The 14,791-nt window shown below is 39.8% G+C and overlaps 2 protein-coding genes across 2 annotated transcripts in view; both read right to left on the minus strand.

Moving 5' to 3' along the window:
* Window positions 1–14,791, minus strand: part of LOC127331407 (uncharacterized) — a 200,450-nt gene that overhangs the window by 36,061 nt on the left and 149,598 nt on the right. The window lies entirely within an intron of this gene.
* LOC127331411 (lon protease homolog, mitochondrial) lies at window positions 848–10,542 on the minus strand. Its single transcript, XM_051357561.2, has 20 exons — window positions 10,127–10,542; window positions 9,398–9,463; window positions 9,100–9,294; window positions 8,942–9,007; window positions 8,813–8,854; window positions 8,200–8,322; window positions 7,624–7,722; window positions 6,976–7,041; window positions 6,805–6,891; window positions 6,461–6,500; window positions 6,191–6,362; window positions 5,983–6,107; window positions 5,298–5,428; window positions 5,097–5,201; window positions 4,800–4,913; window positions 3,947–4,114; window positions 3,074–3,175; window positions 2,411–2,674; window positions 1,480–1,998; window positions 848–1,359 (listed from the first exon to the last, which is right to left on the minus strand). Exons 1-20 carry the CDS (start codon window positions 10,439–10,441, stop codon window positions 1,177–1,179), a joined length of 2,982 nt encoding a protein of 993 aa, XP_051213521.1. The 5' UTR covers window positions 10,442–10,542; the 3' UTR covers window positions 848–1,176.

Raw genomic sequence — 14,791 nt, forward strand, 5'->3', positions numbered from 1 at the left:
GTTTCACAAAAATTTATTATGTAAATACGCAATTGTTGGTATTCCAAAAAAACTGTGGACTAGCTAGGCGAGATTTTTTTTTTTGTTTAGCGGGTTCGATGTGAACGTGATCGACTCAGCACCCAAGCTGCTCCGCTAAGTCCAAGGTCGCTGCCTGGCCAGTCACGGCCGGGGGGCAATGCCGTCGCCGGCGGACCGGTGACCACTGCAACTGGCGGTACGAGTATATATAATGTGTATTCCTTCGTTATACACGTGGATGCCTACCAGTGGATTTGTCTGTTGTTAATCAAAACCTGGTGATGTCTGTACAAAAGTTGATAGCCGACCCGGACGAATGAAACATGGGTGTGCGCGCACCCATTTACAAAAAGTTCAAAAAAATGCTATTTGAAAATTTTAAAAAAATGTGAAGTAAAATTTTGCATGTACATATTATGTTGATACTTACTCGTGAGTTTTCACGAAAAAATACCATTGTGTGTGGCCTGCATAAAAATGACAAAATGTCCAAATGAGAATAGTGAACAGGAATTTGTACTATTCACAGGAATAGGAATTTGCATTTTATCATTTTTGTGTAGGTCACACACAATAGTATTTTTCCGTGAAAACACACACGAGTAAGTATCAACATAATATCTACATGCAAAAATTTACTTCACATTTTTTGAGAACTTTTAAATAGAATTTTTTTGAACTTTTCGTAAATGGGTGCGCGGGCACCCAGGTTCCATTCACCATTTCCGCTAGTCAAGACCCCTAGAGTGCTGACAACAACAAAACTGGGAATGGACATATCACCAGGTCTTGAATTGTAACTACTGAAATCTCTGCGCATCAAATATGAGAAAATAAAATTTATCCCATCTTCTAAGATACCAACAAAGTTCATAATAACACATTGGAAAAATTGTGAAAAAACAAAGCAAAACTTGTACATTCTGTTTTTGTTCTCCCTAAAAGAAAATTTCTTTCTTATTCGAGATAACCTCCTCAGCTACCTAACTACAAACATTTTTCCAAAATTTCCTCAAGTTCATTGCCACATGGAGCACTAGAAAAAAATAAATTTGGTTACAACAATAAGTTACTCCTCATGTTGCTAAGAATGGTCTAGCTGCAAACTTCTTCAAGTTTTCAGTGCAATCTGAACATTTTGTCCTGAATTGCTTGCTAGCTTGTTTCTGCCTCACCCTTGAAAGCTAACTCGTATATTTCACTGTATGTGTCAACAAAATGAACCTCGAGACCCTCCTTCACATTAGGAGCAAGCTCGTCGAAATCCCTTTTATTTGCTGATGGAAATATGATTGTCTTTATCGAGCTTCGCCGTGCAGCAATGGCCTTCTCTTTTACCTGTTTCAGGAGTAATTGTAATCAATGAATCGGGGTTTAGGTGAATAAGTAAAGTTCAACAGTTTTACATATAAAGGGATTCAGCAAACAAAGTTTGGGTAAGCAGTAGAGGAAACATACCCCGCCAATTGGGAGGATTCTGCCAGTCAGTGTTACTTCACCAGTCATTGCTAGGTCCTTCCTGGCAGGTTTTCCCATAGCTAAGGACAACATTGATGTAATCATGGTACATCCAGCACTAGGGCCATCCTTAGGGGTGGCCCCTGCAGGAACATGCAAGTGCAACTTTGAGTTTGCAAAGAACTGATTCCCCGGCTCCCTGTCTCGTAGTATAGCTCTACTAACTGTGTGAGCAATCTGAGCGCTCTCTTTCATGACATCTCCAAGCTGCCCCGTCATCACAAGTGCACCTTTCCCTTCTCCTTCCTCCACTTTCGTTGTTTCAATGTATAAAGTAGAGCCACCCATAGAAGTCCAAGCTAAACCCATGACCACTCCAACAGGAGTTTGCTCATATATACGCTCAGCTTGGAATACAGGTTTCCCAACAAAATCATCAAGGTTTGATGAGTCAATTAGTACCTTCTCAACTGCCTTGCCTGCTGCCTCTTCTTGTGCTTCCTCTGCGTCTTTGTTGCCCTGCAAAATACAGAACTTGGGTAAATAGGTGACCCACATAAACTTGTACTGTAATACATTATCATTATCAATTCTCAAAACAGTTCTTAAGTCAGCTAGAAAAATAAACTTTTGTTAAGTTAGCAACAGTGGCATCCATGGTTTTTCGAAAACCAACAATTGTATCCAGTATTTACGTAATAAATTTTGATGAAACATCAATAGATTCATTCAAGAGTCAAGACAATTCCTTGAATACACCAGTTTATCAGATCTGCTACCTCTAGGTCATCAGATGTGTCAATTAGCACCACATAAATACCATGGAAATCATTGGGTTTGCACGTTACAGTAGAGCACCATATTCAGGATCAAGCTATCAATGTTTTATCTATATGAAACACAACCAGAATGAAAGATGATTATATACTACCTCTGATGTGTTCAATTTGTCCACTGATAGAGTTTGCTCAGTTACAAGAGTTTCTTCTGTCAATGGTACCTCCTTAACTTCCTCAGGGGCAGGATCAATTATACTGTTGACCAAGGCGGCATCTTCGATAGCAGGATCCTTCAAATTCTCATCTTTCACCATTGTTTCGCTACCACCAACAGTAAGTTCATCGCTTGCTGTGGCAATCACAGCCACTTGGGCTGGCTCGTTTGATACCCCTTGGCGGACAAGCTGCAGAGCTATCTGGAAGAAGGGTAACAGGGTGTATAAATTATGTAGAAGGATAAGTTATGTTCATTAATGAAGAGCTACAGAATAACGGTATGAATGGGAGCATTAACTCTCAACTAGCAGCCTTTCATGAAATGACTTGAAGACTGATTAAACACTGTTGCAATCAGTTTAAACTGTAGATAGCTTCTTTTAGCAGAACTAGTAAAAAAAGGTGCAAATACATACTTTTCTCAAGACTAAGCAGACACACAAAAATAAGATGTCATGATGTTTGAATTTAGTATTGGACAAACACTAATCTTAAGTTGTATCACCCTCCTTTAAAACTGTATTGAGCATAGTAGACAACTTCTCCTTGCTCCAAAACTAATAGATCAAAGATCATTAGGCTAACACTATGTTGAATACCTTCCGGTAAATTTTCTCAATCTGCTTTTGAAGGTTCCGAACCCCTGCTTCTCGGCAGTAATTTTCAATTAAGGCAAGGAGGGCAGCATCTGTAACTTCAACCTGTACATGTTTGTAGATGGGCCGTTAAAGCTGCTGAAATTAACAATGTACTTGCAAAGAACATGCAAGGCTTATAGTTCTATTTCACATATCACTAGAAGTCCCGTACTCTAATTGTCAACTAGTGCAGTTACATCCAAATTTCATAATTAAATGTGATCATTATTTCCCTTTTGTTCTTATTAATGACAGGAAGCCGTATAACAGGAGTGTTAACCTTAATAAGGAAATCAGAGATGGATATGTTGAACTATTACTTATGCAATGATCACGGAGTAAGTGCAAAAGGCTTAAAAAAATCAGAAACAGGTCTAGTAAGTTGCAAACAGAGACAAAAAATATCTGCCAAAAATAAACTGGACACTGTTGAGAAGCATTCAAATTACAAGACCACATGCATATACAGTTTTCCAAATACAGCCCTGGAATCTGCCCCCCCCCAAGTCGATGTAAGAAAAGTCCACTGGGAGCCTTATAGTGAACTAGATTTGGTAAGTTATTACGATGACCACAGTTTCACAACATTATTAGAAGAAAACTTATGCGGAGCAATAATGCACAAAAAGCTATAAGAATTTAGAGGCCATACCTAACAAGCATAACTTGGTAAGATTTCAACTGCGTTCAACATATCATAAAATTAAAGCATGATCAGTTGATCACTAGTTTTTCTTGGTCATGTTGTGAACTTCCATTTCGTAGAAAATTAAACTATAATGTGATAGCCAATACTAGAAAATAAAGTAAATTGAATAGCTAGTCTGCAGATACCTGTTCAGGTTTAATGCCACAGGCCTCTCTGGTATTCTTCTCCAGATAATCTCGAGCAATATGCATCTTCTCATCAGTTATATAACCAGCTATTGAAATGATCTCCATTCTATCCAGCAATGGATTAGGTATTGTATCAATAACATTTGCTGTGCAAACAAACAGAACCTGGTTTTCATAAAACAACGTATTAGATGATGTTTGCAATAATTAAGTTCAAAAACTTACTCGATAAAGTACATCATAAACAGAAAATAGTATGACAGTCGAGTCATGAAGCACAAGCAAAACAGCACCAATAGTAAGAGAAGAAAAAGGGAGTCAGGCAAAAAGCAATATTGCATTATGTTACCTACGGAAGTACATGGCCCCACCATGGCAGCTCCCATTTATGGGATTAGATCTATAATCTTCCAAATAGTTAGTTTATCTTAGATAGATCTACGACTTGGCACCTAGAATTAATTGTTAGGCATCTATATAAAAAGGACCCTCTGAGGAACAAAGAAGGCAAGAATTAGAAGAATGGTTCTTCCATCTTGCCTCCAGGGGTGTCTACAAGCTACGACACATTAACTGAACCAGAACTCTCAAGGCGTCAAGTGTATTGTTCTATTGTGCCACATCAATTAATAGCACAAACACTGCATGTGATAGCACAGTAACAAGCATGCAGCACGCCCAAGCGTAACAGCCAGATGTATGAATATGCCAAGAGATGCAAACTGAAATAAGGCCTGTTACAACTGGTGAGGGGACTTTTAAAAAGTTGCTTTGAACTGTAAACTGAAGTTACCCAAGTGTATATATAGGTAAAATGAAAAAAATGACCTTGAGAAAGAAACAGCCTAACCTTGGATAAGTCAATAGGAACATCAAGGTAGTGGTCCAGAAAATTAATATTCTGCTCAGGGTCCAGAAGTTCCAGCAATGCACTCGCTGGATCACCAGAATGCCCTCTCCCAAGCTGCCAGCAAACAAAGATATCCAGTTGAATAATCGAATTAATGCACATGAACCAAAATTTTCCTAGTGGCTAACAAGATAAATTGTTGTTGAATATGTAGTTGATGTCTAAACGAGTCACAAAATATTATGCAAAGTAATTGGCATCTCAAACGAATAGAACAGAACCAATTTGTTACAGTACCTTATCGATCTCATCTATCAATACTAGAGGATTTGCTGTCCCGACTGATTTGAGACATTGCACCATCTTCCCTGGCATTGCACCAACATAGGTACGCCGGTGCCCCTAAGATTGTTAAAATGTTATTCGAGCGTCTGCTCAACTAGTTTTAAACAATACTGGCACTTGATACAAGACATGACATGGATATTTGTTGTGTACCTTGATTTCGGCCACATCAGCCAAACCTCCAACAGAAAATCTGTAAAACTGCCTGTTCAATGCACGTGCAATAGAGCGGCCAATACTAGTTTTACCGACTCCTGGTGGCCCAGAAAGACATATGATCTTTCCTGTTATAAATGGTAAATGAACAAAGTCATTGGTTGAATACAGGCGAGACATGAAGCAAGGTGCTCCTTCCAGTCACATAGAAGTGTTGTTTAGAGTCAAACTTTAAACTGCTACTAGTATATCTCTGAAATATTGATGGCATGCAAAAACACTGTGTAGATTATATAAACAAGTATGTTCACGATATTATCGTTTCACTGGTATTGTGAATATATTACAATGAAGCCTAGAGACTAACATTACGTTCTGAAGATCATGTATGTCAGAAATGACACTCTTCATGATCGTAGGGAGTACCAAATTTTAGCAAGAACGAAGTGAGCAATCTAGTTACAGTATGTCTATCAGAAGCGTCTGCAGCAACTTTCAAAATCTAGCTTTACCAAATGGTGAGCTAAGATGAAGTAGAGAAATCAGATCATTTATTTGTCATTGTTCATGAATGTGGTATATATGAGGATGCCAAGATAACATTTGAAGCATCTACACCTTGCATATAAATGGCATACTTCAAAACACAAAATAGAAAGAATATGATAGGGAGAAATAAAACCTTGGGAAGTCCCTCTTAGCTTCCCAACTGCTATGAATTCCAATATTCTCTCTTTAACATCACTGAGACCATAATGATCTTCATCAAGGATTTCTTGGGCATGATGAACATCAAAATTCTCGTTGCTGCAACAAAAGGACAAACAAGTACATAAAGGCCCTGAGCCCCCTGAACTATGTTTCGCAAAGAAAGGCGGATAAAGGCAAACCTATAATTTCCCCATGGCAATACCGTCAGCCAGTCCAAATAATTACGAGTTACGTTGAACTCACTAGAACTGGCTTCTAACAGTTGTAGCTTGGTGAGCTCTTCTTCAATGACTTGCAAAACATGAGGAGGACACTTGTCTTTCTTTGCCTCAATCCTTTCCCTAAATTTTGCTGCAACCCATAGATAGTTGGTTGATTATGAAGTGGAATGAAAAAAATTAATAAACAACACATTAACTGCCAATAAGTGTGACAGTTCAAGAACAAACCAGACAATGCTGTCTTGTCGTCAGTCTCCAAACCTAGCTCCTGCAAACGTGAGACAAGGTGAGTAATAGTGAAGAACCAATAAAATATCAACCTGACAGATTAAAACTCTTATATTTCACATTTGGGATGCACATATGGTTCAAGAAGCATAGACCAGATGTTTTCATTGGTCAATTTATAGTTCTAGCATGGGCATGAAATGATTGGTCATTCTACCACTTTATGAAAATCAATAGCATCATGGATCACTAAAAGTGCTAGATTAGACATCAGTAATTATTTAAAAATCAGACTGTAAGGAGCATAATCAACGTAGTAGAAGAAATAGCGAGTAATGAAGTACCTTCTTGATTGCTTTAAGTTGTTCATTCAATAAATAACGTCGCTGATCCCCACTAATTTTTTCTTCAATTGCTTTTGCAATTGCTTGCTGGACAAAGTATAAGTACATTAGAATCAAGAAAGCTCTAACTAAGAGTTGAAACTAAGAACATGAGCTAAGACAATGAATTACCTGTAACTTACTGATCTCCATGTCTTTCTTTACCAACTCAAGAGTTAACTTCAAACGCTTATCTACCTGTTCCAGAAATACAAGTACAACATTTGAATAAAAAGGAAGACAAGAAAGATAGCATGCACTCTGAACAACATATTGTTCTTTCAAGAGCACATAACTGAGTGCTGCATTGCTGGTGCAAAGACATGTATCTTATAGTTATTTTTCACAATTGATTGTGTTTGTGAATTTGGGAGCATAGTTTGCTAGTCCAGGGACCAGTATTATCGTTTCACCAAGTATTCTTGTGCTTTCAAATTGGTTTGAAGAAGGCCAATAAGTATGATCAGTGGAGAAGAAGCAAAAGAACGTAATCTCCTGCTTAGCCCTATGACCATGAGAATACTGTTCAATTGGTAGATGAAGTGATCATATTTCACAATTTAATATTTAGATTGTAAAGTCAAACTGAAGAACAAATAAGACCAGTGCACATGGGAATTTACAGTTTCCATGTCCTCTAAACATCAATGAATGCAGAAGTATACAATTTTGAGTGGATAAGAACTTTGTAGGTTTGAAGAAACATCCAGATTGCTTAGGGAATTAATTTAGAGTAGAAAATAAATGTAGAATGAAAGGAGTTAAACAAAAGCTTCTTACATCTAATTCCTCGAGCACTTCCTGGCAAAGCAACTTGTTGGCACCAGAAATAGCAGCACCAAAGTCTGCTAACCGTGGGTAGTTAAAATCACCCACATGCTGAATCAAGTGAAAGGAGCAAAATAATCAGAAAGTCAATGTGTAAGCGAACAGCGTCCAAGAAATAAGAAACACCTAGGTATACAATGAAAATACATGTTAGATTTATGATCAGGGATTTCTATGTCAACTCTGACATGGCCACTGCTTAGAGTTCTATTATATATTGTCATTACAGCCTGACACTAACTGACTACCAGCAGGGACTGGTAACCGGGAGAGAAAATTACGCCTCTCCTAGTCATCATACTACCTGTTATTCACTTTCAGCAACTAAAAAGGATGGAAGGACTTAATAGGATTCCTTATCATGCTTAGCCTGCCTATGTTGGATATTTCACACATCATTCCAACAATCAAAACACCAGCTGTGTTTTACAGGTTTGAAAAGTTCTATGATTTCGATACAATAATCAAAAATAAATGATAGAAGATACATTCATCCACAGATGAAGAAGTTAAGGACCTAATTCACACCTGTATGTAGGTTTGGACATGATCCTTCCAAAGGGAACTTGTCTTGAGGACCTCCCTTAAAGTTGATATAACTTCAAATGAGGTTGCTTTTATGACATCATCATCCTTATTGTAGGTATTTTCCTGTGAATGACAAGTTAAATTATTTAAAATGCAAGGTATCTTCTGACAACACATAGCAATGAAATGATCTTGCATTTAGTTCATGGTGAAATCAGGGTTAACTAAGCATACAGATTGAATTAATCATGTGCCATCAAAAATTATACAATGCGAAACAAGCTAGAGAAGTTCTAAATCATCAAAAATCCCACAACGGTGGAAGAGCAAATGCAAAATAAGAAAAAGGAGGGTGGTCTAAATTCTGGTATGTAATAAAGTAGTACTACATGGATGCAGCTAAAATTCGCAGCTATAGCAGAACTTAGGATCATACACAGACTTCCCTTTCGCTTCACCAAACAAAACTATAGTGCACTTGTTCATTTTCTGTGTGAGGGATTTGAGCAGCAATTTCCAATTTGGTGGAGGAGGGAGGAATTAGATATATCCATAATGGCAGATACAATAATAAAAGAAAACATGGGAATCAGTGGTATCATTGTAGAGTTACCTTCAGATGGTCAACTTTAACTGTAAGTGGGTCCTCCTCGACCTGCAATTTTTTTGAATTTTGATGTAAACAAAGTTACCGACTCTAACTAGTAGAAACTGAATGGTAGTGGATTTTAACGTATCTCACCATCTCAGTTATCCGCAAACGTCGGTGGCCAAGCAGCACCACCTGATCCCCTTGGATGCTGGTTATCTACAGAAACAACAAAGACCAGTTACAGAAAACATATTAAGATAACACCATGTTAGCACAAGACAATCCCAGTCTTTCCAATCATCAATTACCTGAGCAAGTGTGCCAATTTCATGAAGACGCTTCAACAACTCCTTCCCTTTGAGATTATCAATGCTTTTATGGTCTGAATCTGGACTGGCCACGATACTAGGGTCAGTACCTTCTTCATCCTTTACAAGAAAGGCCCCAGCATACGGGATTGATCTTTTGCGATTTTCTATTAAGGCTTGCAACAGCTTTGGGTCCTAAAGAATTTTTAAAGGAGAGGAAAAATTTACCAGGTCAATAGGAGGCAAACGAAGGAAATTACAGAGTGAGGAGATGTTACCAAATAGCTCAGCAACATACCTTTACATAGATCGGCATGTAAAATCCTGGAAAGAGTGGTCGATGTGGAAGAGGCAGTGCTATGACCTATGGTAAAGTAAGAGAAGGGCACCCTTATTAGAACACGTCATGAAAATATAATCACACAGCAACTCTTCACTCTACAAGTTTTTCTTGTAGCAATTAAGTTTAATAGAAATGTAACAGGAAGTTTCAAATACATTTTGAAACCTTCACTATACAACTCAGATGGATCAATCACATCGGCCCCAGAATAAATACTCACTCCGTGCTAAAAATCATCTCAACTTTGCCTAAATTTGCACGTATCTAGACGCATTTTAGAGTCTAGATACATACAAATCTAGACAGAGTTGAGACATCCTTTTCAGGATGGAGGGAGTCCATTACTTCCTTTAGCACTATACATAAGCCATTTTATCTGTTCCTATTTCCCACCATATGTATGTCGTTCCACAATTTTTTGTCGTTTTTTTCTGTCAAAGTTCCTACCACTATCCTCTTCGCCTCATGAATATTACTCCCGTTACTAATTGGCTCTGCTTTCCAATCCTTTCCCTCTTGGCGTAAAGTCGCCTTCCACAGAAAATCAAGGGTTCATTTACCAAACATCCCGAGCTCAAACCAAATTACAGATTCTACTACTACTACAGCACAAAATTCCACCAAATGGTTGATCCAGGGAACTAAACATGGCGGCTATTATCGAAAATGAGAGAGAGGGCGCACCGAAAGGAAGTCCTCGGGGCGGGGGTTGGTGGACACGATGGCGGAGGATGCCTTGCCTTCCGCCTCACCCTCCGCGGGAACCGCATCCTCGGCCTTCGCCTCCGCCGCCGCCGCCGCGGCCGCGGCCTCGGAGTCGCTCCCGGAGGAACTGGAGCAGAAGCGCACCCTCGTCCTCAGCGCCGAGCTCCGGCCGCTTCTCAGTGTCCCGAAGACCCTGAGCAGCGGCGACCTCATCTCCTCCGCCGCCGCCACGGCCGGCGCGGCGGCGAACCGCGCCGGGAAGGCGGCGGCGGCAGCTGCCGCCGCGCGCAGCATGGAGGATTCGGGAGGTTGGGCGATGGGACACTAGGGTTTCGGCGAGCAGCCGCAGATGTGCGCGCGTGCGTGCGGCGGTCGCTCTGCAGTTGTGGTTTGGGGAGGAAGAAAGAAATGAGCCAAGCGGCGAAACCCTTCCAAAACCCTTTTTATGATTTGTTTTATTTTTTTGTTTAAAACACTACTACTTTTTAGTTAAAATTAAGCGATACTAGCAAAATATTAAAATAGAGATAAATATGTTAATAGTGCTTCCATGATTTAGTAAAAAAATAGTTGCACGGATATTAAGTGATTACCTACATAATTGTTCACAAAAATTAAAATTAAACGCGACCATAATTAATTGAATTTACTATCCTTCCTTATTTTGGTAGGCTCGAATGTCGTCAGGTTAACGGTTGCGTGACACTTGGACACGTCATTCCCCTCTATGTTGAAGGAGATATGCCCTAGAGGCAATAATAAAGTTGTTATTATTTATATCTTTATGTTTATGATAAATGTTTATATATCATGCTATAATTGTATTAACCGAAACATTAGTACATGTGTGATATGTAGACAAACAAAGAAGTCCCTAGTATGCCTCTTAACTAGCTTGTTGATTAATGGATGATTAGTTTCATAATCATGAACATTGGATGTTATTAATAACAAGGTTATGTCATTGTATGAATGATGTAATGGACACACCCAATTAAGCGTAGCATAAGATCTCGTCATTAAGTTATTTGTTATAAGCTTTCGATACATAGTTACCTAGTCCTTATGACCATGAGATCATGTAAATCACTTATACCGGAAAGGTACTTTGATTACACCAAATGCCACTACGTAAATGAGTGGTTATAAAGGTGGGATTAAGTATCCAGAAAGTATGAGTTGAGGCATATGGATCAACAGTGGGATTTGTCCATCCCGATGACGGATAGATATACTCTGGGCCCTCTCGGTGGAATGTCGTCTAATGTCTTGCAAGCATATGAATAAGTTCATAAGAGACCACATACCACGGTACGAGTAAAGAGTACTTGTCAGGAGACGAGGTTGAACAAGGTATAGAGTGATACCGAAGATCAAACCTCGGACAAGTAAAATATCGCGTGACAAAGGGAATTGGTATCGTATGTGAATGGTTCATTCGATCACTGAAGTCATCGTTGAATATGTGGGAGCCATTATGGATCTCCAGATCCCGCTATTGGTTATTGGTCGGAGTGAGTACTCAACCATGTCCGCATAGTTCGCGAACCGTAGGGTGACACACTTAAGGTTTGATGTTGAAATGGTAGAACTTGAATGTGGAATGGAGTTCGAATATTTGTTCGGAGTCCCGGATGAGATCCCGGACATCACGAGGAGTTCCGGAATGGTCCGGAGAATAAGATTCATATATAGGAAGTCATATTCCAAGTTTGGAAATGATCCGGTGCATTTATGGCAGGTTCTAGAAGGTTCTAGAAAAGTCCGGAAGAAATCACCATGGAAAGTAGAGTCCCGGAGGGACTCCACCTTGCATGACCAGCCAACCCTAAAGGGGAGGAGTCCAAGGTGGACTCCCCTAGGGTGGCCGGCCAACCCACCTCAAGGAAAGGTGGGAGTCCCACCTTGGGTAGGACTCCCTCTTTGAGTAGGTTTCCCACATATGGGAGGTTTTAGTGTTGGGGTCTTATTCGAAGACTTGGACTAGAACTCTTGGGGCTTCCACCTATATAATGAGGAGGAGAGGGAGGGGGGCAGCTAGTCTTTGGCTCAGCCTTGGCCGCACCCCTTAGAGGGCCGACGCCCAACCCCCCTCTCTCCCCAAACCCTAGCTTCTTCTCCTCCTCCACTTCTCCCGCATATGCTTAGCGAAGCTCCGCCGGAGATCTCCACCGCCACCGCCACCACGCCGTCGTGCTGCCGGATTCAAGGAGGAGCTACTACTTCCGCTGCCCGCTGGAACGGGGAGAAGGACGTCGTCTTCATCAACACCGAACGTGTGACCGAGTACGGAGGTCTTTGCCGATTGTGGCACCGTGATCAAGATCTTCTACGCGCTTTTGCAAGCGGCAAGTGATCGTCTACCGCAGCAATAAGAGCCTACTCTTATAGGCTTTGGAATCTCTTCAAGGGTTAGTCTTGATCATCCCCTCGTTGCTCCCATCTTCTAGATTGCATCTTGGATTGGATTGCGTGTTCGCGGTAGGAAATTTTTTGTTTTCTATGCAACGTTATCCTTCAGTGGTATCAGAGCCGTGTCTATGCATAGATGGTTGCACGAGTAGAACACAATGGTTTTGTGGGCGTTGATGCTCTTGTTATCTTTAGTTTGAGTACTTTGCATCTTTGCGGTATAGTGGGATGAAGCGGCTCGGACTAACTTTACATGACCGCGTTCATGAGACTTGTTCCTCGTTCGACATGCAACTTGTATTGCATAAGAGGCTTTGCGGGTGTCTGTCTCTCCTACTATAGTGAAGATTCAATTTACTCTTCTATTGACAACATTAGTATCAACGTTGTGGTCCATGTTCGTAGGTAGATTAGATCTCTCTCGAAAACCCTAAACCACGTAAAATATGCAAACCAAATTAGAGACGTCTAACTTGTTTTTGCAGGGTTTGGTGATGTGATATGGCCATAATGTGATGATGAATATGTATGAGATGATCATTATTGTATTGTGGCAACCGGCAGGAGCCTTATGGTTGTCTTTAAATTTCATGTTGAGAGGTATTTCAAAGTAGTTGTAATAGTTGCTACATGGAGGACAATCATGAAGACGGCGCCATGAACCTTGACGCTACGCCGACGATGATGGAGATCATGCCCGTTGATGATGGAGATCATGTTCGTGCTTTGGAGATGAAGATCAAAGGCGCAAAGACAAAAGGGCCATATCATATCACATATGAACTGCATGTGATGTTAATCCTTTATGCATCTTATTTTGCTTAGAACGCGATGGTAGCATTATAAGATGATCCCTCACATTAATATCAAGATAATAAAGTGTTCTCCCCTCGTATGCACCGTTGTAACAGTTCGTCGTTTCAAAGCATCTCGTGATGATCGGATGTGATAGATTCAACGATTCACATACAACGGGTGTAAGCCATGTTGCACACGCGGAATACTTGGATTTGCTTGACGAGCCTAGCATGTACAGACATGGCCTCGGGACAACGGAAACCGAAAGGTTGAACACGAGTCATATGGATGATATGATCAACATGTTGATGTTCACCATTGAAGCTACATCATCTCACGTGATGATCGGTTTTTGGTGTAGTGAATTTGGATCGTGTACTACTTAACAACTATGAGGGATGTTGTATTAAGTGGGAGTTCATTAGTAATTAGATTAAAACATGAACTAATTATCATAAACATAGTCTGAGTAGTATTTTGAATTAATTTTGTAGTATTGGCATCCGTTTACTACTATGCGCTAGTCTTATAATTGAGATAGAAATACTGTTAAAATCTGACAAGAAACTTTACGGATTGGTACCGTATTGTTAAAGTATCAAGAATTGATTAAGTCCTATTGCAAACTTTTAGTAAACCTCACATTGTTGATTCAAAGAGCTATGGTTTCAATTAGTACCTAAAGTTATCTTGTCTCCGTGAAACTTGAAGTTCAAATTTGTTTGAAAAGTAAGGAGCTGAAAATTTAGTTTTCAGAAATAATCAAGGTATGAGATATATGTGATATCTAAGACCTTATTGCAAGATGATAGAATATAATTTGGTGAGACTACAAGAACTCATAAGTTTTATGGGAATGTACGAAGGTTGAAGACGCAAGGCGTCACAATCCTCCAAATATTGGGGCACTAACGATATTCGCATATCCATGAAGTGACCATCCTTAATATGCACCGTTACTAAAACTCGTCGTTTCGAAGCATCACGTGATGATCGGGTGTGATAGATTCTACGTGTGCATACAACGGGTGCAAGCTAGATTTGCACATGCAAATACCAAGGTTAAAACTTTACGAGCCTAGCATGTACAGACATGGTCTCGGAAAGTCGTCATGATATGATGGATAAAATTATGAGGGAAGTTGTTCATCATATTACAAAGTTACTAATAGTGAAATCTGGAACACTTGTCATATGATGATCAACTTCAAAGTAAGAACCTCAAGGTTATTGGTATTTGACCAACAAACCTAGAAGTTATTAATGTTGAAGTGTTTTTCTGAATAATGAGGAAAGCTAAAAGAGAAACTGCAAAAGATATTTTGGCAAAAAGAAAAGAAAAGACTAGAAAGTCTAGCTCAGGTGTATATAAATGATATACTTGTTATGGTTGTATTCCTAGTTAAGTCACACAATGAAATTCTTGGGTATTAG

Source organism: Lolium perenne, chromosome 2 (assembly GCF_019359855.2).
Source record: "Lolium perenne isolate Kyuss_39 chromosome 2, Kyuss_2.0, whole genome shotgun sequence".
In the NCBI taxonomy this organism is placed as follows: domain Eukaryota; kingdom Viridiplantae; phylum Streptophyta; class Magnoliopsida; order Poales; family Poaceae; genus Lolium; species Lolium perenne.

Coding starts and splice junctions, on each gene's coding strand:
- LOC127331411 (XM_051357561.2), bottom strand. CDS start 10,441: ATGCTGCGCGCGGCGGCAGCTGCCGCCGCCGCCTTCCCGGCGCGGTTC. Junction 5,202..5,297: donor CTGATGTGGCCGAAATCAAG/GTACACAACAAA, acceptor TAACAATCTTAG/GGGCACCGGCGTACCTATGT. Junction 1,360..1,479: donor GAATCCTCCCAATTGGCGGG/GTATGTTTCCTC, acceptor CTCCTGAAACAG/GTAAAAGAGAAGGCCATTGC.